Source organism: Triplophysa rosa, linkage group LG19 (assembly GCF_024868665.1).
Source record: "Triplophysa rosa linkage group LG19, Trosa_1v2, whole genome shotgun sequence".
Classification (NCBI taxonomy): Eukaryota; Metazoa; Chordata; class Actinopteri; order Cypriniformes; family Nemacheilidae; genus Triplophysa; species Triplophysa rosa.
In genome coordinates this window covers 13,033,215-13,056,888 of record NC_079908.1, presented here as the reverse complement: position 1 = coordinate 13,056,888, position 23,674 = coordinate 13,033,215, and the positions used below count along the sequence as shown (strand labels likewise).

The window sequence follows — 23,674 nt, the reverse complement described above, 5'->3', positions numbered from 1 at the left end:
TCTGTGAACACAGCAGGTCTCTTTACCATGTTTTGTTTATCTTGTGCGTTTCTGCTGTAGTTTCGAGCAGCTGTGCATCAACTTTGCGAACGAGAACCTGCAGCAGTTCTTCATTCGACATGTTTTCAAGTTGGAGCAGGAGGAGTACAACCTGGAGGATGTCAACTGGCAGCACATCGAGTTCACCGACAACCAGGATGCCTTGGACATGATTGCCATGAAACCTATGAATATCATTTCCCTGATTGATGAAGAGAGCAAGTTTCCAAAAGTAAAATAAGTACATGGCTTAGCTGTTGAAAATAAATAATATTCAGTTTCATATTTATGCCATACAACTCGCAAAACATCGATGAGAATGAAAGCAATGTATATTTAACTGATCTAGCATTTTAGAGCAGGGGTTTTCAAACTTTTCTATGCCAAGGACCCCCAAATATGATGAACCTTTTTTTAGAAAGCGACTCCCTTTCTAAAATACATATCCATTTTGTGTATTAAAATTTTAAACTGTTAGACAAATAGTAAGTGTGATAAAGACAGCATATTGTTTGTAGAAATTAAACTGAAATAATCTTCAGTAGAATTGTACAAATTGTGTTGTTATTTGTTTCTCAGAAAGTTTCTGGAGGCCACCTGCTTTAGAGCTGCTTTAATTTTATTTATTTACGCTAATGTAGTGGACTCTTTCAAATTCCTAATAGTTTTTAGGGCTGTCGATTCTGAATGTTTTTTATTTACCTTTTCAAAAGGGGGTCTTACATGCCATGTCGCTTCTACATGACATGCTCTTGTATTTCTTAGGGAACAGATGCTACAATGCTGAACAAGTTAAACTCCCAGCACAAACTAAATACCAACTACATCCCTCCTAAGCACAGTCACGAGACAAAGTTTGGCATTCAGCACTTTGCTGGAGTGGTGCACTATGAAACTAAAGGTACACCTCACTAGTTTGAGCACTTTTCAATCTCCAAAACATCACAAAATAAAAATAATATTATTTTTAATAATAAAAAATGTACCTGATAATATTTATAATCTTACTAAAATGTATAATTTATTTGTAACAATTGTGTCTCACTTTTAGATATTACATTTACTTTTTTTATATTTCCGTTAAAAAGTTTAAAGTTGTTATTTTGCTTTTGCTTCACTGGTCAGGTTTCCTGGAAAAAAACAGGGACAGCCTACACAGTGACATCATCCAACTGGTGCATTCGTCCAAAAACAAGTTCATCAAGCAGATCTTCCAAGCTGACGTTGCTATGGTGATGCCCTTTTCCAATACTGAATCCATATTTGCTCAGCATTGATATGCTCGTGACATTCCTGGGTGGTCTCGAATCTCTGAGGGCCAAATGCTGGCCATGCAGAATTATGTCAGGGTTGCATATTAAAAGCAAATATGTGACTTATGTGCTAACATAATTCCTCTTGTGAATGAGAAGGTACTTCAAAAGAAATGAGTGCCTTACAAATGAGCAAACTTTCTTTTCGTTTTAAATAACACTGGCCTTTTAACATGGGTCATCCGTGTGACAATGTCAGTGCCGTCTGGCTAACAGCTTTTTTCCGTGTATGTCAGTCATAATCTCTTTTGGCTGATTCTCAGCAGACTTGGCTAACAGCAGTCAATTTTCTCTCTCTCTCTTTTGTTCGATCGTCCCATAATCTCTCTGTCCCTAATCTTTTACCTCAGTTTCTATGTGGCTATTTGGAGCCCACTACATCCCTTCAAAAGGTAATCAATGGTGATCAACGCAGTGGTTTTGTGTTCCAACGTGTACATGCTTTTTTCTCTATAGTCCCTCGCTGAAACTCATTCCTGTGGTTTTTTCTCTGCTGGCAATGGTTTCTGTTCAAGTAGTCAGTGAGGGCAGACTGACAGAAGGATTTAAAGGGAAAGTTCACCCAAAAATGAAAGTTCTGTCATTATTTACTCATGTTGTTGAATTCTGGACACCAAAGGAGAAGTTTCTGAGATGCTAACTTTCATTTAATGAAAGCAAATTTGCTAAAACTCTCGACTGACAGCTGAAGTATTCTACTCGTTTTCTTTGTTTGGAAAAAGCAGCAAGGAAATTTTGCCATATATAAGTCTTTATGTTCCACAGAAGGAAGTCATGGGTATTAAGACACATAAGCATGCATTTTCATTTTGGGGTGAAATATTCCTTTACAATAAATATAACAGTGGCATTCTGCTGTAAATGAATTGTGGGAAAACGTTAGTCATCTGCCATCACAGGGACGGATGGAGGCTCTGTTTCAAGTTACATGTGGCTTGTTCTTACCATTATTTATAAGTCTTTTGCAAGACAGAAATTTCGTTTACTTTTTTCTTGGCACCACGAGAAGACTGAGGAAGGGGAGACTATACTTTTCTTCACATGCACACTGCAAAACTGCCTCCTTAAAGCGTTTGCACGCATAGGATAGAGAATAACGGCAGGAGAGAAGTAGATAAAGAAAATCCAAGCCACCAATGAAGATTCCAAAGGAAAATAATCAGAGACAAAGAAAATATGACAGGACCTATTTTAATAGAAGTGGGATAGAAAGAAGGAAAGACTGGAAAAAATGGCCAAGTAGAAAGGTAAAAATCAAAACCTTAAAAATCAAAACCTTATTTGTCATGTGCATTCGATGGGTTTGTTGTAGCTTTGTGTGGTGTTGCTTACGTAGTGTATTTTTGTGTGGTGTATGTACAATGTCTAAATCTATATCTGCAAGTAATAGAAGAGTTTCTGTGTTTTCAGGGAGTGGAGACCAGAAAACGTTCCCCGACTCTCAGCAGTCAGTTTAAACGATCGCTGGAGCTACTCATGAGGACGCTGAGCGTCTGTCAGCCCTTTTTTGTGCGCTGTATCAAACCCAATGAACTCAAAAAGCCCATGGTGAGTACATTTGTGTTTCAGTGTGTTTGAAGCAAAAAATAATTTCTGCATTTATAGGTGTCATGTACTGTATAATTTTCTGCATTGTTGTTATTATTATAAAAATAGTATAATTATATAATAGTTTAAAATAGCACAAACTACTGTATATGCATATAGCGCATATTCCTAGAAATAAAGTTCTTTAGATTTGTTTTTTTAAATCCTCTCTGTATGTCTTAAACATTGCTTGTTTTCTCCCTTAGATGTTTGATAGAGGTCTGTGTGTCAGACAGTTACGCTACTCTGGCATGATGGAGACCATTCGCATACGCAGAGCCGGATATCCCATTCGCTACACATTCGCTGAGTTCGTGGACCGCTATCGGGTCCTGATGCCCGGGCTCAAACCCGCATACAAACAGGCAAGTTAACACAGTCAACAGATCTGAGGTTGTTGAGATCTTTTTTATCTGTTGGAATTGCCGCCTTGTGATTTCATTTGACAAGTACTGACAGTATGATGGGAGAGGATAGCTATAAATCTCTTTCCTTTCACAGGAAGATCTGCGAGGTACCTGTCAGAGAATAGTTGTATCGGTTCTGCAGAAAGACGATGACTGGAAGATAGGAAAGACCAAGATCTTTCTGAAGGTTTGCAGCGTGTTTATTTTTAAAGATTTCGTGTTTTCAAGCATTTTATTTAGAAACTAGTTTCACATAGACAGACATTGACTTGCAGGGGCTTTATCTGGACTTGTAAAGTGACCAATCAGAATAGATCTGGTCAGTTTGCAATAAGCTTTAGTTGTTCTGTAAGGTGACTGGTGGAAAATCGTATGCTGAAAACTTGAAGAAACATATATAAAAAACTGAGTTAAGAGAATACCGACAAAGGGTTAACTTGGTCTGTATTTTCTATAGGATCATCATGACATGCAGCTGGAAATCGAAAGAGATAAAGCCATAACAGACAAGGTCATTCTTATCCAGAAGGTCACCAGGGGTTTAAAAGAACGGTAATGGAAAAACAAAAGCAAATGAGAACAAAGGTAAAATCTAACTGTGATGTGTCTGACATCTCACTGTTTTGTTTTTAAGAACAAACTTCCTAAAGGTTAAAAGAGCTGTGACATTAATCCAGAGGATATGGAGAGGCTACATCTGCAGAAAACGCTACACTGCTGTGAGTTAAACTGTTGTCTGTAAAATGTACGCTGACATTCAGTTTCCAGAGTAATTGAATGATTCTCAATACAAATCTTTTGCAGATGCATGTTGGTTTCTTGCGGCTGCAGGCCTTGTACAGGTCACGAAAGCTGTACTTGGCATATCAAACAGCCAGAACACGCATCACCCTGCTTAAGGCTCGTTGCCATGGTTTCCTGGTGCGGAGAACGTTCTCCAAACGCTTCCGTGCAGTCCTGACCATCCAGGCTTCTGCACGAGGAATGATCGCACGGAGAATGTGTAAACGTCTGAGAGTAGAGGTGATTTCATACTGTAATATTTTACCTAAAAGTGAAGAATTATTCATATTTAAAAATTGCGATTTAATAATCATTATTATTATTATTACATTTTAATAAATCAAATTATAAAAAAATTACTGTTCAAATTATTACTTTATTTTAACAAACAATTTGAATCTTTTAGATCTCAGCTATTTGGTTAGATTTTGGTACAAAGTGTTGCTTGGAAAAAAACAGCATACTTTTAGTGGATATACATGTCTTTAGGCAGAATAGTTGTAAAGTTTGGTCTCTCTCTATGCAGAGGGAACGCCGGTTAGAGGCTGAAAGACAGCGGTTGGCTGAAGAGGAGCACTTGAGGAACCAGATGACAGCACGCAGGGCTCGGGCAGAAGCAGAGAGGAAGCACCAGCAGCGTCTGGCCCAGCTCGATCGAGAGCAGGAGGAGAGAGAGCAAGCGGAGCGAGATGAGGCCCGCAAGAAAAAGGAGCTGCTGGAGCAGATGGAGAGAGAGAAACAGGAACCGGTCAATGACTCGGACATGGTGGACAAGATGTTCGGCTTTCTGGGCAATGCCAACTCCCTCCCCAACCTGGAGGGTGAAGCTCCAGAAGGGTTTGAGGTGCAGGATTTTACGACTGTAAATCTGTGTCCTGCTTAAAGGGATGGTTCACCCAAAAATTTGACATTTTTATATCATTTACTCACCCTGTTGTCATTCCAAACCTGTTTTTTCTTCTGCAGAACACAAGAGAAGATATTTTGAAGAATGTTGGTGACCAAATAACACTGGCCCCCATTGACCTCTTTGTGGACACAGACATTTCTCAAAATATCTTCTTTTGTGTTCCACAGAAGAGAGAGACATATAAACATTTTCATTGACTTGAGGGAAGTAAATGATGACAAAGTTGTATTTTGGGGAGAACTATACCTTTAAACCAGTCTAAACAAGTTTGCCAACAAGTATGCTTGTTTTAGATCTTAAAACAGGAGATAAACATTAATTTGCTTTTGTTTTGATTTACCAGGATCTTGAGAATGTTCCAGCACAGCTTGAGGAAGATGTCATCGATGAGGCTCTTCAGCTTCCTGATGATGAAGAGGAAGACCTATCAGAGTACACCTTTGCGAAGTTTGCCGCAACCTACTTTCAGGGAAATTCCACTTATACATATGTGCAGCGGCAACTGAAACAACCTCTGCTGTTTCACGAGGATGAAGGAGATCAGCTTGTAAGCAAACCTTTTGTGACAAACATCCACAAATCATTTTTTGCACATGTCCAGTATTAAACAGGAATTGCTGATATCAAAGTATGTTGTCCTGTAGGCGGCTCTGGCTGTTTGGATTACAGTGTTGAGGTTTATGGGAGATCTCCCAGAACCCAAATACCATATTAGTATTAGTGATGGCAGTGAGAAGATTCCAGTTATGACCAAGATCTATGAGACGTTAGGAAAAAGGACCTACAAACGAGAGCTGCAGGCCTTGCAGGTGGATGAGGAGGTGAGAAACCAGACACGAAGGTGAAAAATATATTATTAAAAGATGAGGTTTATGAAAGCTTTGTTTTATTGGTTGCAGAGTTCCACTAGTGACATCCGAAAGAGAAACAGTGTTCGGCATAAGCTAGTGTCACTGACACTGAAGAGGAAATCAAAGATCACAGAGGAGGTTGGTAACTGTAACTTTCCCTTTTGCCTCAACAACATTAAATGATCCATTTTTTTCTTCAGAAAGCTTATTTTCAAGTCAGCCTAAAGGGATACTTTACCCAAAAATGAAAATTCTGATATGAATTACTCACCCTCTGTTCCTGTATAAACCTGTATAAATATCTTTGTTCGGTTAAACACAAAGAAGGATATTTGGAAAAATGTTAGCAACTGACATTTCTGGGACATCATTGACCACTATTGTGGAAAAAAAATAATTGTAGTCAAAGGTACCCCAGAACTGTTTACTTTCCTAAATTCCTCAAAAAATCTTCTTTTGTGTTCAACAGAATAATAAAATATAATCTTTTTTTCTAATCAATGATGCACCAGATCTGTCAGTTGCAAATGTTTTTCCAAATACCTTTCATTGTGTTCAATCAAACAAAGACATTTATTCAGGTTTGGAACAACTTGATGTAATTTTGTCTGTGAAATACTTTCTTGAGAAAACAAATGGTGGAAACCAACAAATGGTGTGTGTACCTGCTTCTGTTACTGTAGGTGGCCAGACGGCTGACAGACAACGATTACATCCTACAAGGAAACAGTATGCTAGAAGACAGGCCCACTTCCAATTTAGAAAAGCTTCACTTTATCATTGGCAATGGGATTTTACGCCCCACCCTCAGGTCATTACATCACAAGTGCCCAACTATTGCCAATCCCATACTTGTGCCGCACATACAGCTGTATAACATGATTTTTGTGTTTGTGTCCTCTTTCAGAGATGAGATCTACTGTCAGATCTGTAAACAGCTGACCCAGAACCCATCTAAAAGCAGTCACGCCCGTGGCTGGATTCTCCTGTCGCTCTGTGTCGGCTGCTTTGCTCCATCTGAAAAATGTGTCAAAGTAAAAACCAGTTTAAACAATAAAATCCTAATGATGATTTCTTTATTACAATCGTTTGTATTTGTCTTCAGTATCTGCGGACGTTCATTAACAGCGGGCCGCCTGATTACGCACCGTACTGTGAGGAGAGACTGAGACGAACATTTGTGAATAAAACAAGAACTCAGCCTCCTTCTTGGCTCGAGCTACAGGTATTTTCAATGCGGCCCGCCAAACCCTATTATAGACCTTGCTGAAAAAGCAATTGGGGGAAAATGAATTATTTGGCTTTCTTCCTGCAGGCCACTAAATCAAAAAAGCCCATCATGTTGCCAGTGACCTTCATGGATGGTACGACTAAGACCCTGCTCACAGACTCCGCCACCACAGCCGAAGAGCTCTGCAATGCTCTGTCTGATAAAATTGGCTTGAAGGATCGCTTTGGCTTCTCCTTATACATCGCTCTCTTTGACAAGGTATGACTCACAACACATAATTCTGCATGTTTTCTTATATTTTGATTTATGTGGCACAATTAAAAAAACAAAATGTGTCTGTTTCACCCACAGGTGTCATCTCTGGGCAGTGGAAAGGACCAAGTGATGGATGCTGTGTCACAGTGTGAACAATATGCTAAAGAACAGGGTGCACAGGAGCGAAACGCACCTTGGAGGCTGTTCTTCAGAAAGGAAATATTCACGCCCTGGCACAACCCCGCCGACGACAACGTGGCCACAAACCTCATCTACCAGCAAATTGTACGCGGGGTCAAATTCGGGGAGTACCGGTGTGATGGGGTGAGAACTATTTCAAGCATTTTTCTTTCAGTGTAAGTTACTGGTTTAAAGTGATAGTTCACACAAAAATGAAAATTCTGTCATCATTTACTCACTCTTTCTTCCGCAGAACACGAAAGAAGATATTTTAAAGAATGTTTTGAACTGCCACCCATTGACTTGGCATTGTTTTTTTTGTCCATATAATAGAAGTGAATGGGTGCTGGTGCTGTTCGGTTACCAACTTTCTTCAAAATATCTTCTTTTGTGTTCTGCAGAATAAAGAAAGTTATACAGGTTTAAAATGACAGGGGGTTAGTGAATGATGACGGAATTTTAATTTTTAGGTGAACTATCACTTTAAATCACTTGTGTGTGTTCTTTTTAGGAAGAGGATCTGAGCGAGCTGGCATCTCAACAGTATTATGTGGACTACGGGTCAGAGATTCAGCAGGACCGTCTTCTCAGCCTCATTTCATCCTACATACCAGACAGAGAAATTACAGCCTCCAAGACTGTGGAGAAATGGGCCTTAAGTATCATTGCAGCTCACAAAAAGGTTTTATAAAAATGTAGATGTTTTTATAAAACAATGCAAAAACATTGACTTTGAATCATGTTGTATGCTGCGATGATATGGTCAATGTCACAATGGTAGCAAGTTTTCTCAGACATTCAATCCTAAAATGTGTTTAATGTAACAGTTGAATCAAAATGTAATTTATTTTTGTATTCACCTATAGTGTTGACAAGGTTAAAGTAATGTTGAACTTTAGTGTTAACTTAAAGGGATAGTTCCCCCAAACATAAAATTCTGTCATCATTTTTTTACCCTCATGTCATTTGAAGCATGACTCAAACACAAAAGAAGATATTTTGAGAAATACCTCAGTGGTTTTGTGTCCATACAATGAAAAACAATGGGGGCCAGTGACGTTTGGTTACCAACATTCTTCAAAATATCTACTTTTGTGTTCTGCAAAAGTAAGAAATTCATACAGGTTTGGAATGACATTGGGGCGAGTAAATGATGACAGAATTTTTGTGTGTCCGTCCCTAAATATAACTATTTTGCAACAGCATATTTGTATTGCGGCCAACCAATTTAGAATGTCAATTGAAAAAATCATGGGATGATCACTAATATGTTAGAAGAACGAATATCTCATTGATTAAAAGGTTAAGATTGAATTGCTGTCCCTAAGGGATGTTTCTTCCCTCAAGTGTGATGGCTGTTTCAATTACCTTTTTACCTTTCATGGGCTAAAGTGATGGGCATGAATATTTAATATTAGAGATCAATGTAGAGAGATCAATGTTATGGATTGTCCTTGTAGTCTGGTAATGTGTGAGTCACATGTTATGCTTATAAACAGGTGATGAGAGGAAAGACGATTGCCTAAGAGACATGACCAATATTTTATGAGGAAGATATTGATGGTTGCATCTCCACAGGGAATCTACATGCAGAAGATGTTCGATTCGCAGAGGGTTAAGGAGGAGGTGGTGGATTTTGCTCGGTTTAAGTGGCCTTTGCTTTTTTCACGCTTCTACGAGGCCTTCAAATTCTCAGGTAACTTAGAGACGTTAAGAAAATGACTTGAAGTATTTAAGTAGTAAGAAAAAAATGTTTCTTTGACATCTACAGGGCCTAGTCTCCCAAAGAATGATGTTATAGTAGCAGTTAACTGGACCGGAGTCTACTTTGTGGATGAGCAGGAGCAGGTTCTACTAGATCTTTCTTTCCCAGAGATCACTGCCGTCTCCAGCAGCAGGTGGAGTAAAAAACACTTTATTAGATTGTCTTCATTGCAATGTAGATTTTGTAAAAGACGCTTGAACTCAACAGAGGAGGAAAGCTGCAGGGACAGAGCTTCACTCTGGCCACTATTAAAGGAGATGAATACACCTTTACATCAAACAACGCAGAAGACATCCGTGATCTCGTCGTCACCTTTCTGGAGGGTCTCCGGTCGAGGTCAACATTTGTGGTGGCGCTGGTGGACAGTCATTACCTTTGTGAGTACACAGTGACCAAATGTGTTGTTTGAAAAGAAGATTGTGATTCTTGTCACTTTACATTAAAAAGAAAAACTGTTTGACACAAGCAATGTCCATTTTTTTCAGCTGAGCAAGACTCTTCATTCCTGAGTTTCTCAAAGGGAGATCTGATCATTCTGGATGATCATACAGGAGAACAGGTCATGACCTCAGGTTGGGCTCACGGGATCAATGACAGAACAAAGAAGAGAGGAGATTTCCCAGCAGACTGTGTCTACGTGTTGCCCACCGTTACTAGGCCACAATGTGACATTGTGGTCAGTGACATCGTGTTGTTCATTCAATCAAATCAATTTTGTATTATAGTATATTTTCATCAAATAGTTTATGGCCATGACATTTCCTCCTCAATAAATGTATTTAAACAATTGAATCGCTAAAGATGTTGAATAATGCCTTTTTAATTTACATTTTTTACAGTCTCTGATCACAATGTCCCCAGAACAACGTAAGGAATCTATACGTGTATCCCATCAAAATCTGCTGGACAGTGGAGAGAAAGTTCAACCTTACACACTGGAGGAGTTTTCCTACGATCACTTCAGGTGAACAGCACACCATTTTACACTACACTGTGCTTGAATAGAAAAACACTTTTGCAAACAAAAGCTCAAACAACACGGTTTATTATATGAACAGTTATGCATTAGCATATCTTGTAGGGTCATATAGACGTTTCATTGGACGCATGCGCCTGGCCCGAAGTTAACTTCCGGTCTGTGTTTGTTTATCGGTCTGGCTAGTGGCTAGTAATATAACAATTTATTTTATATTTATTTATATTTTATGTAAGATATATTTTCTTTTTTGAATAAACAAATATGAAAAGATGTTAAATGTATTAAAGTCCCCGTGAACCGGAAGTTGCAATCGTTTTTATTTTCTTATTTTGACGCATTTCCGAGTGAAATGGAATTTTGAATGAGAAAAATAGTGGGTGTGGTTTCGTCTTTCTCTGCGATTTGAAATGGAACTGGCAGCAGACTGACAGTTGAAGTTTAACAGATGCTCCGCCCCATTCAGACCGCCAGAAACTAGCAGCGGCAGAGCTACGCGATCTCATTCATTTCAATGGAGAGCTGGAGACTTTCGGCGACACGAGCGACAGTGACCGTTGGTGACAGAAAGTGGGCGTGTCCAGAGACAGGAGGCAAGCGACAAAAGTTGAGAATTATTCAACTTTATGCAAATGATGAGTGACTTTTGCGAGCGACTACCAATAGGAGTGAAGCAGTGGAGCTCACGTCATCCATCTCTCCTAAGTTACTGGAGGGTTTGTTCAAACTGTTACTAGGACAACCAAAGCTAGGAACACCTTCAAACGATCTCATTGCAAGAGACAAGCAACACAGCGACAAAGTCTCTGGCGGTCTGAACGGGGCGTAAGATGGATAGTCATTACAGGACGGAAGTGCATTTTCTGATTCAGATTTTCAGACATTTGAAGTTTATGAGGGCACATGATTTTTAAAAAGAGAATGACCCACATTGATAAATTATTTACAATAAATGCTGCAATATTTCATGAAAAAATAGGCATTGTAATTTTTTATTTCACTGGGACTTTAAGTATATTACTATTATACTGCAAGTGAGAATTTACAAAGGGTTAAATTAAATAAATAATAATATTTTACTTTTTTGATTGGAGGAAGCACACAAATAATGTAATTATAATCATTGTTAAAGCCGACAATTAATCGCCATTATCATGATTATTTCCTAGACAATTACTTTAAGTGTTATCCAAATTTCATAATTTAATCAAACACATTCAAAGATTAAATAAACTTGAATGCACACACTGAGTTGGTATCAGAGACCAAACACTTCTGTCGTTTTATTTAGTTGCCCACATCATAATACAGGCTAAAATAATCACATTCTGTTCTCTAGACCTCCTGGCAAGAGTACATTAAGTCGTGTGATAATGACTAAAGGCAGAGGGAAAGATAAACTGTGGTGCTGTACCAGAGAACCTCTCAAACAACCTTTGCTGAAGAAAGTACTCAGCCATGAAGAGCTCTCGCAGGAGGCTTGCCAGGCCTTCATTGATATCCTTGTCAGCACTAACATTTGAGTTGAATGTCTAGCTGTAGAACACTACGTTTGACCCTTGACTCCATTGCACCGATCATGAAGTACATGGGCGACTATCCCTCCAAGAGAAGTCGTTCGGTCAATGAGCTCACCGATCAGATCTTTGAGGAAGCTCTGAAGGCCGAGCCGCTAAAGGACGAGATCTTCTGCCAGATCATCAAGCAACTGACTGAGAATCATCTGAAGTATGCTACAGATAGGGAAATTGATCCTTAATTATTATTGCCTCTAATATGAATCTAAAAATTACAAAAGAGCTTGTTGACTTTAGTTTTATGTATAATGTATTCAGGTACAGTGAGGAAAAGGGTTGGGAGCTGCTCTGGTTATGCACCGGACTCTTTCCTCCCAGCAACATGCTGTTTCCTCATGTCCAAAAGTTCCTGCAATCTAAAAAGCATCATCCTGTAGCCCCAGACTGCATGCAGAGACTGCAAAAAGCCTTACGGTAACTTCGACACATGCAAACACATAGCTTTCATTTGACATTCACTAAAAACATTCTTTCCTTTACAGAAATGGTTCCAGGAAGTATCCGCCTCACCTTGTAGAAGTGGATGCCATTCAGCACAAAACCACTCAGATCTTTCACAAAGTGTACTTTCCTGATGACACGGATGAGGTGGGACTTTAAACCTTGTATCTCCAAAAACTGAAACCTTGTATCTCCAAAAATGCCAATTTACAGGAAATGATGAATATACTGTGATAAATAATGAAACACTGTGTTGTCAATGTGCCAAGCTTCATTTAATACTTTTTATTGGCTAAATATTTGCAAAACCAACACACAAACATGAAGAGTGACCAATAGTAAAAATGTATGAAAAAAACACTTAAAAAATATAGACAAGAGGTTTCGGTCCAACAGCAACGATATGGGTCTTTTTCATAAGCCTGTGATGATGCATTCAATGGTCATCAGCATCGTAAATGTATACGTGTACAACACTATACTTAGTATTATATTACCTTTGCATCAAATTACAAAAAAATTGTTAACTCTAATGCGAGGGTGTTACTTATACAGCGTCTATGGAAGTCAGTAAATTTGATGTCATTCTCTCTTTTGACTGCCGTAAAAAATATTTTTTTATTTTGTTGAAATGTAGCGAAAACACTATCGTTGAGTTTTTCTTTTTTTGCTATTGGAGCAAATGAGAATGCAAAGAATATATTTGTGGTAGTCTCCAATTCAACGCTATAGAAGTTTACGCAACTATGACGACTTCCGCTGCTGAGAAACCCGGAGACGTGGAAAAGGTCCATTTAAGGAACAGTAAAAAAATGTGTAATTGTTTACATGTTGTGCCAAACCTGAATGACTTATTTCTTCTGTGAATCTCACAAGGTGAAAATCTGCAGACATTTTTGAGGTCATATGATTGATTTGTGTGAAAAACAAAACAGCATTGTGTCAGTGAGATAACTTTCATTTTAAGGCGTGAAGTCTCAACTCCCAATTTATTGTTATTGGAATACAATGACTAGGTCAAAATTTCAGTTACAGTTACAATTACAGTTGGTTTCCAAGGGAGGAGTCTATCAGATTTCTGCTGGATGTCCATCTGTTATCTGTATGCTGTGAGGATAATGTTCAGTCTCTCTCGCTCTCTATTTCTCTCTCACACTCTCTCTCGGATGCCGGCTGTTTATTTATGCATGATAAAGCTGTGCGAATGCCCTGTTGTGCTCTGACCTCATTTGAATCTTCTGTTATGTAGTGCTATTGCGAAAAACAGCATAAGAGAAGTGAAGTGTGAATAGACTCTGGAGATTCATTTTCTGTCTTAAATACAGCAGAAATTTGCCCTGTGCAGTTTTCTTAGTTATAGTAAAGAATAAAATTACTGTATGGGACAGACACAGGATGCAATAGTGCAATATTATACAGAATATATAATCTAGTTAAAGCTGAATTGTGAGGGGTTAACACAATTCTGAATGATATAGTTTGAAAAATATAGCCAGTTATTATTACCACACACACTTCAGAGTGTATTTTCAGTGTTGTTTTAATGTATTGCAAGTGTCTAGAATTTACAGAAAAGAAGTGTAAAAAACTGTGCTGTTAGACGTTCCTCCATTGCTCACTAACTGGCATCTGATACAATGCGTTTCTTCAATAACCCACTTGTTTTTATCCACAGGCTTTTGAAGTTGAATCAAGCACAAAAGCCAAAGATTTCTGTCTGAACATCGCCGGCAGGATGATGCTTCAGTCCTCTGAGGGATTCAGTTTGTTTGTCAAAATATCTGACAAAGTGAGTAGACCTTTGTGGGTTGTTAGAGGTAAATGGCTCTTCAGATGGAAAAAAATCTTTATCCAGTAACAACAAAGCATACTGACACACTGAATAACTCTTTTTAATATCAGCGCAAGTATTGGGTTCTTGGAGTATTTTGATTTCTGTAAGTTTGGGAAAACAAATGCCATGTAGTGTATTTTTGTATACTGATGTAAAGCCTATTGTTTGATGTGTAAGTACTACAGTTAGTGAAGTGAAACTTATGAGTTTTGATCTTCTGATGCAGGTGATCAGTGTGCCCGAAGGAGATTTCTTCTTTGACTTTGTTCGACATCTGACAGACTGGATCAAAAAAGCCAGAGCTGTGACAGATGGTGATAATATTCATTTTATCCTAAGATATTTAGCACCAGATAATACAAAACATGAGATGCTCACAATTCTCTTCATTCTGTAGGCACAGTGCCTTCACTGACCTACCAGGTGTTCTTCATGAAAAAACTATGGACCAATACTGTACCAGGAAAAGATCCCATGGCTGATTCCATCTTCCATTACTTCCAGGTGGAAAACTGTCTTATTGAACTCATAAATACATGGTCAAATTTAACAATCTTAACATTTTATGTTTGTTATGCACGTTTCGAATCCTTCTTTAGGAGCTCCCGAAGTACCTGCGTGGCTATCACAAGTGCTCTCTTGAAGAGGCGTTCCAGCTGGCTGCTTTAATTTACAGGGTGAGGTTTGAAGAGGACAAAACACAGTTATCCAACCTCTCCAAGATGCTGAAAGAGTTGGTTCCTCAGGACCTGATACGACAGCTCTCGCCCGACGATTGGAAACGGGTGAGTGATCGGGACCAGTTAGTTCAGTCCTAAACAGAATTACTGTTATGATGTTGCCATTCTATATATAAGTGTGTTGTCTACAGAGTTGATTTATTTATACAGTAGATGGAAATTGTTGTTGCTGTGAATGTATCTGTTTTTGTCTATCACAGGCCATTATCACATACTTCAATAAACATGCTGGCAAATCTCGAGAGGAAGCAAAACTTATGTTTCTAGAAATCATTTACAACTGGCCTACTTTTGGATCTGCCTTTTTTGAAGTCAAGGCAAGTTTGTCACAATGTAACTTAGTAAAAAAATCATGTCTTTTATTCATATTTAAAATTTTGTTCAAAACACTGAAGTGTGGTTTATTTTTCAAGTATACCATCTCTGACATTGTCTCACAGCAATCCACAGATCCAAATTTCCCAGACGTCCTCTTGATAGCAATCAACAAGCTTGGTGTTACTCTCATTGACCCCAAGACAAAGGTACACTGCTCACAATGTTGAGATTGACAAAATAATGTAGCTAAAGCACATGATATTTTATTCTAACCTTATTGATAGCTTTTAAATTAGCTGTAACATAAATACTGAAACACGGGGAAAGCATTCTTCACTTTTTTGATTTACATTTAGTTGATATTTTGATATTATTATTGATGCTTTTGTAAATTTGGAAACTTTGTTTCGATGGTTTTTACTAATCTGACTGCAGGACATTTTGGGGACACATCCTTTCACAAAAATCTCCAACTGGAGTAGTGGACATACCTATTTTCATATAACCATTGGTAACCTGGTTAGAGGAAGCAAGCTGCTGTGTGAAACATCACTGGTAAATCACTTTAAAAAAAATCAATTTTTACCCTTTTATAATATATTTGAAATCATACTATGTGGTAGAAAAAACTAAACAGGATTGTATCCATTGATTAAAGGGATATAAGATGGATGATCTTCTCACCTCTTACATCAGTCAGATGTTGACGACTATGACCAAGCAGCGCAGTTCACATGGAAGCAGCAAGTAGAAGAGACTTTCTGTGGTACACTGTTTATTTACTGTACAAAAATCCTATGCATGTATTCTTTCAATACCGTAGTAATTCATGCAGGATTTATAGAGAACTGGAATATTTATTGGACACAGGTCCTACAGACTGAGCAGAGTTTTACTACAGAGAAGTTTTCACAATTTCCTAGAAACAAGATTTAAAAATGATGATAAACTGAATCTTTGTAGTATTATGACTTGTTCATACTGCAGCCTTAATTGTAATTTATGAGTTTTAATTTCTATTATAGCAACATTTAACGTCAATGAAGAACATGTTTAATTATAATGATCAGTCCTGAATCAGACCTGATTTAGGGGTTTCTGGTGAATTGTTTTACTGTATGTCTGGATAATTCTGACATCTCATTTTGCCAATTAAATACATCAGATCAGAATGTTTTTAAAATGTTTCAATATTTGATTTTGCTACTTCAAAGACTACTTTATATTGATCTTTGTCACAGTATACATTTAGGTCATTTTCAAGCGGACAATTTCTGTTTGAATTTGAACTTATTGGCACATAAATGTCACTTTATTAGTATTTATAGTATATTTAATAGTATAACATTTGATTTGGTCTATTAGAATGCTTATTGGGTTTTTGCTAAATATAATTTCACAATATTTAATCTTCATAAATGATTTACCAAATGAAGACCATTTTTAAATGCATTTTATAAACTTAATATAATATTATAAACAATAATATAATTATTGAATTAAGACTTTGTTTAAATTATTTATTCAACTTGTTAGAATGTACAGTACTGTAAGTGTTATTTGTTTAACCTTTTTTCTTATGGCATTGCTAATGTAAAGTGCATTGTGTAACAGTATTTTGAAGAAAAATAAATAGCTATATCTTTTATTTAAACATTTTATCTGTTTGAGTTAAGCATGTTGAGATGAACAATCGTTAGCTAGAGTAAAATAGACCATTAGCCCAATATGATTTATGACCACTTAGTTTCTTATTAGAGTTAATGATTCAGTCAAAACCATGAAATGGATTTTAATACTATCATTTATGAAACGTAAAAGCACTAAATCCACTCATTTGAATAAAGATAATAACAATTTCAGCAACAAATATCTATTTAAACTTGACATTGAGAATTTTCTTATAGTGGAATGATAATATAAAGAAGTTTAAAAAAGAATCGTTTTCATCAATCTTAGCAACATCTACAACGATGCTGCTCAGATAACATGTTTGTGACCTGCTCAATGTTAAGTTAAATAACTGAACATCAGTTAGAGGTAAGAGGTTTAAAGATTCAGGGTTAAATATCAACCATTAGGCTTCACCAGGTGCCTGCAAGCGATGTTCCTTGCTTCTCAGAGGCACTCGTGTTGGATAGAGACCACACCTCATTTATCTCTGTTAATGGAAAGATGAATCACAATAATGGTATTAAAGATTAAGATTCTGTAATTATCAGTTCCTCTTCTTAAGAGGTTTTTAAGAGATTCAATGTTTATTACCTGTCCTGAATTGTATGAATGACCCATTTTCAAGTGCAGAAATCTTCCCCACGCAGAGATCCAAACCACGTTCTCTCCACCTATAAAAACAACATGATACAGATTGAGTATCACTGTTAGGATTTGGATCAAAAGCTGTGTTCAAAATCACTCACTTATGTGAAGAATGCCACAGTTTGCTAAACTAGTGAGTCAAGATTCAGTTTTTTCAACAACAAAAACAGTTGGCAACATTTATATTGAGGTAGCTTATTATTATTTTAATATATGATCTAATGATTAGTAAAAATGTGAAAGACTCAAAAAATTGTTAAATAAAAAGCATCTGTGTTGAGTTTTGGCCAAAATAGCATATAGTGAATACATACATTGGTTATGCTCTATAAATCAGATCGTCTTATGGGTGTAAACTGTGTACTAAGAATTTGGACCCTACAAAATGGCCAACACCCCTCATTTTACAGGCAAAAATGTTATACACATCTTGTCTCAGATATCAATTCTAAATATACTTTTCTATCAAGTATGAAATATGAGGCTAATAAATTCTGTGAGTGTACTCACCAGTGAAACACAAAAATAATCAATATAAGAATAAGGGATGTCAGGTCAGTAAGAGCCCACATGAGCCTGTACTCATCTGGCGTCTGGAACAGAAACAACAAGAGACACAGGAAAACAAATCATGAATGACAGGAACAAATCCTTGACAGCCAGACGTGTTCTGACAGATGTGTGCCATTTACCATCAGTAAGAGAGGCCTCTGTAGGTTCTTGAGGATGTGGACAGCATTTGTGGTGACAGAGCGAGCACCCACACACCAGGCAAGAGAAAACAGCCACGGCTCGCTGATCACGTACAGGTTGGTGCTGATATTTGCAGCCGCGTAATTTCTGTGGCCAAAAAGTCACATATAATCGAAGACACTAGATACACATAATTATTAAAGGTTTTGTATGTTTGTTGCACGCCTGGTGAAAACCGAAATTCAGCTTTGTTAAGATTTTAAGCAGATTTGGCCAAAAAACACATAACATGCACAAAGTTTATTGAGCCAAAGTCAACAAAATATTAATAACTGATAAAACTGTGGTCAATTTATGTTTTATTTTCTTTGAGCTTTAAGTTTTTTATGCATTTTTGTATATTAAATATGCTACAGTTTGCCTTTCTTGCAATTTTGTACCTTACTCCTCAAATTTTGATGATTTAATCTAACTGGAAGGGGCATTAAAAGCAAAAATTATACAAATATGCCTTCGCAAAATCACTTTCTGCCACTACTGTATCTTAAAAATAACTTTATCCAACAATGAGTAATTAAGGATCATCTCCCTATACAATACCTGATATCTTTCTCTGACATTGAGCTGTAGTGGATGTTAAGTTTGACTATGTTTCTAAGCTGAAGGTCTTTCACTGCTGCCTGGTCATTTGACGTCTGCTGTAACATTGGATCGATGTCGTGCACAAACTCTCTGAGCTCAGAAGGCAACCACAACACCTGAGTGAGATAAACAATAGTTCAGTCAGTGATGATTTCATCCAGCATTTATTGGCATGGGCATGAAATATCCATAAGCTTGATTTTGCAGGACGAGCTCTGCTACGCTGCTGCTGAGCAAAATACAACAATGTTAGCTTAGTCAAAAGTAACAAAGGAAGGCTGCTGCAAGAATGTAGAGCCCCCTAGCAGATCTCTACAGGTGGCGCTGGGGAGGAGGAGGGATAGCATAAGCTTTCATGATCGCGCAGCATGCCAAACACGGGTTAGAATACTATATATATATACTGTATATACAGTATATATATATATATATATATATATATGAAGAGTTTATTTCTAAGATGAGAGAACTCCGTTTTTAAAAAAATTCAATAATATATTTTTTTTATTGTGCAGTCCAATTAATATCAATCAAACTACAGTTGGTTTGTTTTGATTTAAGCCATAATAACTAAAAAATACAGCTAACTTACACAATAAAACAATAAAAAACGGAAACAAACTCTTAATATACATACAGTATATATATAGATAGATTTAGATTTAATAGCATACTGTATGAATGTTTACATGTAATTGCATGAGAATGTAATGGCACACCTGACTTGAATGAATAGATGACTCATTCTGGATGACTTCCAGGGTGCGAGATATCCAGGCGTCTCTATAAGGGTGACCCCTGGGTGGCCGGTACAAATCAAATATCACTAGTTTCCCGTGCTGAGCAGCCAAATCCAGAAAAGACATCAGTGTGCATACCGACTGATTCTGAGCCTGTATGTGCTCATCTGCACTCAGAGAAGAAGCTGTTCCAAAGGGGTCTTGCTGAGCACAAAACAAGGAAACCAGTGTTTAAAAGAAATTATTAAAGAAATAGTAAGCCCCAAACTGAATCTTCATATCTCTCATAGATGTGAAATAAGGTGCACATGGAATAGCACGGAAGAGAGCGGCTTAGACATTGTGCTAAAACTATACCCTTCGGTGTTCAATGGAAGAAACGTTCTGCAATTTAATATTTAACGAGGGTGAGTAAATGCCAGAACATTCATTTTAAGGTGAACTAAAAAGGTTTTGATCTCCTTTATTTCAGTGTCCTTGTTGTGGAGGGACATTGGAAGGACATTATGTATCTCTCAGCCTTACAGATAAAAACCAAGAGCCTGCATTGAGACTCTTCAACTCCCTCCAAGTAAACATGGCAGGTGAGACGTCTGTCCAGTTAGGGAATACTTCCTTCACATTGGTTGTCCTGCGTAAGTTCTTGTCGTGCATGAGAAAAGGTACTCCATCATAGCTACCGCAAAAGACAAAACAGTGTTACAGAGGAAACTTGTAATGTACAGTAAATGTATTACAAACACATACATTTACAACACACAAAAAAAAAAACATTGGAGTACAAGAAGTAACCTGATGGTGACATCCGTCTCTAAACCATCGCTGCCAGCTGCCACCGCCTTCTCAAAAGACATGTATGTATTTTCAGGAGCAAGCTAAAAGAAAATAACAGAGGCATTGCTTTTTACTTTGTATATAACATTCTAACATCTTTAGTGCTTCCCAGCTGGTGGTTTGCATTGCAATACAGCCACAGATAAAAATTAAGAGACAACTCCAAATTTTAATTTATTCTGCATTTCTAGATGTTTTGTGCCCATTTCTGTCTGGTGTCTGTTGAATTTCAACAAAATCAAACCTCAGGAGTGACAAAGTCATCCAACAGCAATGTGAAAGACTGACAGCATGACAAGACACATGAAAAGTGTGATAAAAATCGAGGTTATCACAATTTTTTTTAACAATTTTTTTTTGCCGTATTTGAGGCTTGAAAAAATACAGAGCATCTTTTTTTATTTTGACCTGTTTCTTCAGTTTTCATTTTCTGCAAATAAATGCAAATAGAAACAATATTTTGATTTACAATTTGGGAGAAATATTGTTAGTACGAAAATTATCATTTTAGTACATTTAGAAAAACTCAAAATAATTTTGAAATGGTCTCTTAATTTTTTCCACGGCTCTATAATAATGAATAGTAATCAATAATCATTCATCAATAATAATGAAACTATATGAGCATGCATTTAGATAAATTAAGCATTAAATCAATTTTAGCATTAAATTAGCTAAATAAGAATATCAATATGCATCATTAATCAATTATTTATAATCCATACTGCCACATATTCACAATATTTGTATAAACATAATGAATACAGAACAAAATCAACAGCAGTATCATACCAAATGCAAACTGTTGATTTTAGGTTAGTTCTTGAAGAGAATAATGAAGTGTACCATTGGTGCTCCCCTGTGTCCAATTAATGCAGGAGCCGGCCCTAAACTGTTCCTCTCTTTAATGCAGGGGGAATGGATGCCCAGAGGTACCAGGTACAGAGCCATTAGAACTACTATATACAGCACCACAATAGCCATCCGTCGCACTTCAACAGACAAAGACACTTCAACTCACATTAAAAACATGCTCTTACTGTGACATAAATTGCATAGGAATTAGAACAGGGTGGTGGAAACAAGCCGCTGTTTGTCATCTTTCCCTTTACAAGATATGGGAAATATATTATGCAAAATGTATTTGACAAAAGGGGATTAAACTTTGTTTTACCTCTCAAATTAATCCGGAAGACATGAAAGGCTATGGGCCAAGATAACAAAGTCATTAACGCTACCCCACCTATGTGTAGATATGGAGCAGTTACCTGAATGGATTATGAAAAAGTCAGAGATACTTTTAATATACTGTACTTATAAATCTACATGTACAATATAAGTGTGTGAGGGGTCTACTTGCCTGGAAAGATAAAACTACAGTGAGCCACTCCTTCCTCCATAAATCTGTGAGAACAGATGTGGCCACAATGGAGAGAATCAAAGTCACCGAGATGCCGATCTATTAAGAGAGTTATACTGTCTGTAAACCTTAAAGATATTTAGGAAATCTAAGGTATGAGGTCAAAGTTACCTTGTGACACCAGTGTAAATATAACCTCTGACCTTCTGAAAGAAGACAAACCGCCAGCAGCTATGAATTAAAACATTTACATGAGCTACAACATAAGATCCATATCAGCTGTTTTATTATAACATTTCAGGCTTGTGCTTTATAAAAGCAGAAACTGACAAAAAATATATTTATTTTTAAATCTAGTCTAATAACTCTAGTAATGAAAGTAACTGCTCTTTTAACACATACCAAAAGGACAGCAACATAGGTGAATAGACAAACTGCAAGAATCAACAAAACCATGGACCATGGAAACCAGAAGCCCAGATTTCCAAAATTAAACCTGGAACCAATGCAAAAAAAATGTTACCGTGTGTCTAATGAAATCTAAAGTTGCTTAAGTTTCTTTAAATAAATTACAATTTGCATCCCAAAATGGGATCTATACTTATTTAATAACTTATTCAAGTAGCCTATGTCATGCTGACAATTACCAAAGAAAACAACTTTGACTCGTCTTTTTGCTAAACAGAAAAATACATTTACACTCATGCACTTATGAATCAATGGAACTTTTTGTATAACACAAACCAGTTAAAGTCATTGTAGTCATTCTGCACTTCTCCCCAGAAGTAGAGAAACACCAGAGTGACACAAAACGTCAAAACGATCAGCGCAAAACTGCCACATTCCAGCTGCAAGATTAACCAGCATTAAGCCTTTTAAAGCCATTATGTAATCCAAAGCCAAAGCTTAATATCATTAACCTGATCACTTGACCTGACTAGTTAATCATGACATTTAAGGGACACATACAAACACAAAACTTATAAGTACATTTTCTGACAGTGTTTAATTGAATTTGGAGTTTATTAGCTTGACTTATGTTCATCTACAATAACGTGGGTTAAAATGAAAGCACCTTAGAGCAGCAGCAGTGTCCATGATGGGCGCGGGTGCGCTGGTTGCGTTTCCACTGACAGCCGTAGAGTCCGGAGAGACACGAGACGAAGGGCTCGTGCTCATAACGTTGTAGCAGACGCTGGCGCACCAAATTTAACTTACCCAACTTTAGCTGGGGTAGTTTGCTCGGTGTTGTGCCCATGGAGGGAGAATGACGGTCCTGTCGTTGTATATATATCATATAATTACATTTATTCGTACTGTACGTTCGTCAAATATGTAGTTTGAAACGCATGATGATGAAACAGCACTGGACACAGCGTTACAAAACCACAAACAACAGTGAAGCCTGTTTTTGTTAACTCATATTAACTGTAACAAACGTTAATCCAAACACATAAATTAAACACTTCAAGGTATAAAAAGCACATTTGGGTACTTTTGTGCACACCAGCCGTACGCTTTTATATAATCGCATTACAAAACATCAAAAGTAATAAAATACGTTTTGTAAGGACAAATGTAACGTTAACAGCCTAGAATGTTACCAAACAACTGAAGCCGACCGCCGTCTCGCCTGCGCCTCTGACCGTCCGCTTTTTCCAGTGAAAGGAAATACCTCCACTGCTTCTTGTGGCCTGCTGCCAGCTGGCAGCGATGCGCAGCGCTATTGTGCTTTGATGAGATGTTGGAAAAAGTATTCAGCTCTCGAGATTTTTCTTTTTGGAGAGAGAGAACGCATGTGCGCGCTCTTGTGTGGTTGTGTTGGCGAATGTGATAAATATTTTTTGAATCTACAACAGGGATTGTTTTTTGTGAAAGG

The 23,674-nt window shown here is 37.3% G+C and overlaps 2 protein-coding genes across 2 annotated transcripts in view; one reads left to right on the top strand and one right to left on the bottom strand.

The window, feature by feature from the left end:
- Positions 1-16,631, top strand: part of myo7ab (myosin VIIAb) — a 30,895-nt gene extending 14,264 nt beyond the window's left edge. Inside the window, exons 13-49 of the mRNA XM_057360335.1 lie at positions 61-271; positions 805-940; positions 1,165-1,271; positions 1,703-1,744; positions 2,763-2,900; positions 3,146-3,304; positions 3,441-3,533; positions 3,804-3,898; positions 3,981-4,065; positions 4,151-4,369; positions 4,656-4,973; positions 5,383-5,586; positions 5,684-5,860; positions 5,939-6,028; positions 6,574-6,701; positions 6,798-6,924; positions 6,996-7,115; positions 7,206-7,379; positions 7,473-7,700; positions 8,068-8,238; positions 9,135-9,252; positions 9,328-9,454; positions 9,529-9,698; positions 9,807-9,997; positions 10,161-10,285; positions 11,637-11,794; positions 11,872-12,025; positions 12,133-12,288; positions 12,357-12,462; positions 13,991-14,104; positions 14,376-14,463; positions 14,547-14,653; positions 14,749-14,934; positions 15,090-15,206; positions 15,330-15,413; positions 15,643-15,762; positions 15,866-16,631. Coding sequence (XP_057216318.1) covers positions 61-271; positions 805-940; positions 1,165-1,271; positions 1,703-1,744; positions 2,763-2,900; positions 3,146-3,304; positions 3,441-3,533; positions 3,804-3,898; positions 3,981-4,065; positions 4,151-4,369; positions 4,656-4,973; positions 5,383-5,586; positions 5,684-5,860; positions 5,939-6,028; positions 6,574-6,701; positions 6,798-6,924; positions 6,996-7,115; positions 7,206-7,379; positions 7,473-7,700; positions 8,068-8,238; positions 9,135-9,252; positions 9,328-9,454; positions 9,529-9,698; positions 9,807-9,997; positions 10,161-10,285; positions 11,637-11,794; positions 11,872-12,025; positions 12,133-12,288; positions 12,357-12,462; positions 13,991-14,104; positions 14,376-14,463; positions 14,547-14,653; positions 14,749-14,934; positions 15,090-15,206; positions 15,330-15,413; positions 15,643-15,762; positions 15,866-15,958 — 5,236 coding nt within the window. The 3' untranslated portion in view covers positions 15,959-16,631. The remainder of the gene's footprint in view (positions 1-60; positions 272-804; positions 941-1,164; positions 1,272-1,702; positions 1,745-2,762; positions 2,901-3,145; positions 3,305-3,440; positions 3,534-3,803; positions 3,899-3,980; positions 4,066-4,150; positions 4,370-4,655; positions 4,974-5,382; positions 5,587-5,683; positions 5,861-5,938; positions 6,029-6,573; positions 6,702-6,797; positions 6,925-6,995; positions 7,116-7,205; positions 7,380-7,472; positions 7,701-8,067; positions 8,239-9,134; positions 9,253-9,327; positions 9,455-9,528; positions 9,699-9,806; positions 9,998-10,160; positions 10,286-11,636; positions 11,795-11,871; positions 12,026-12,132; positions 12,289-12,356; positions 12,463-13,990; positions 14,105-14,375; positions 14,464-14,546; positions 14,654-14,748; positions 14,935-15,089; positions 15,207-15,329; positions 15,414-15,642; positions 15,763-15,865) is intronic.
- Positions 16,632-16,784: 153 nt separating this feature from the next.
- gdpd4b (glycerophosphodiester phosphodiesterase domain containing 4b) lies at positions 16,785-23,628 on the bottom strand. Its single transcript, XM_057360334.1, has 16 exons — positions 23,400-23,628; positions 22,871-23,071; positions 22,540-22,643; positions 22,198-22,291; positions 21,967-22,026; positions 21,796-21,894; positions 21,610-21,703; positions 21,282-21,427; positions 20,394-20,476; positions 20,127-20,277; positions 19,581-19,805; positions 18,820-18,977; positions 18,219-18,366; positions 18,037-18,119; positions 17,473-17,552; positions 16,785-17,368 (listed from the first exon to the last, which is right to left on the bottom strand). Exons 2-16 carry the CDS (start codon positions 23,051-23,053, stop codon positions 17,292-17,294), a joined length of 1,785 nt encoding a protein of 594 aa, XP_057216317.1. The 5' UTR covers positions 23,054-23,071; positions 23,400-23,628; the 3' UTR covers positions 16,785-17,291.
- Positions 23,629-23,674: the final 46 nt, after the last annotated feature.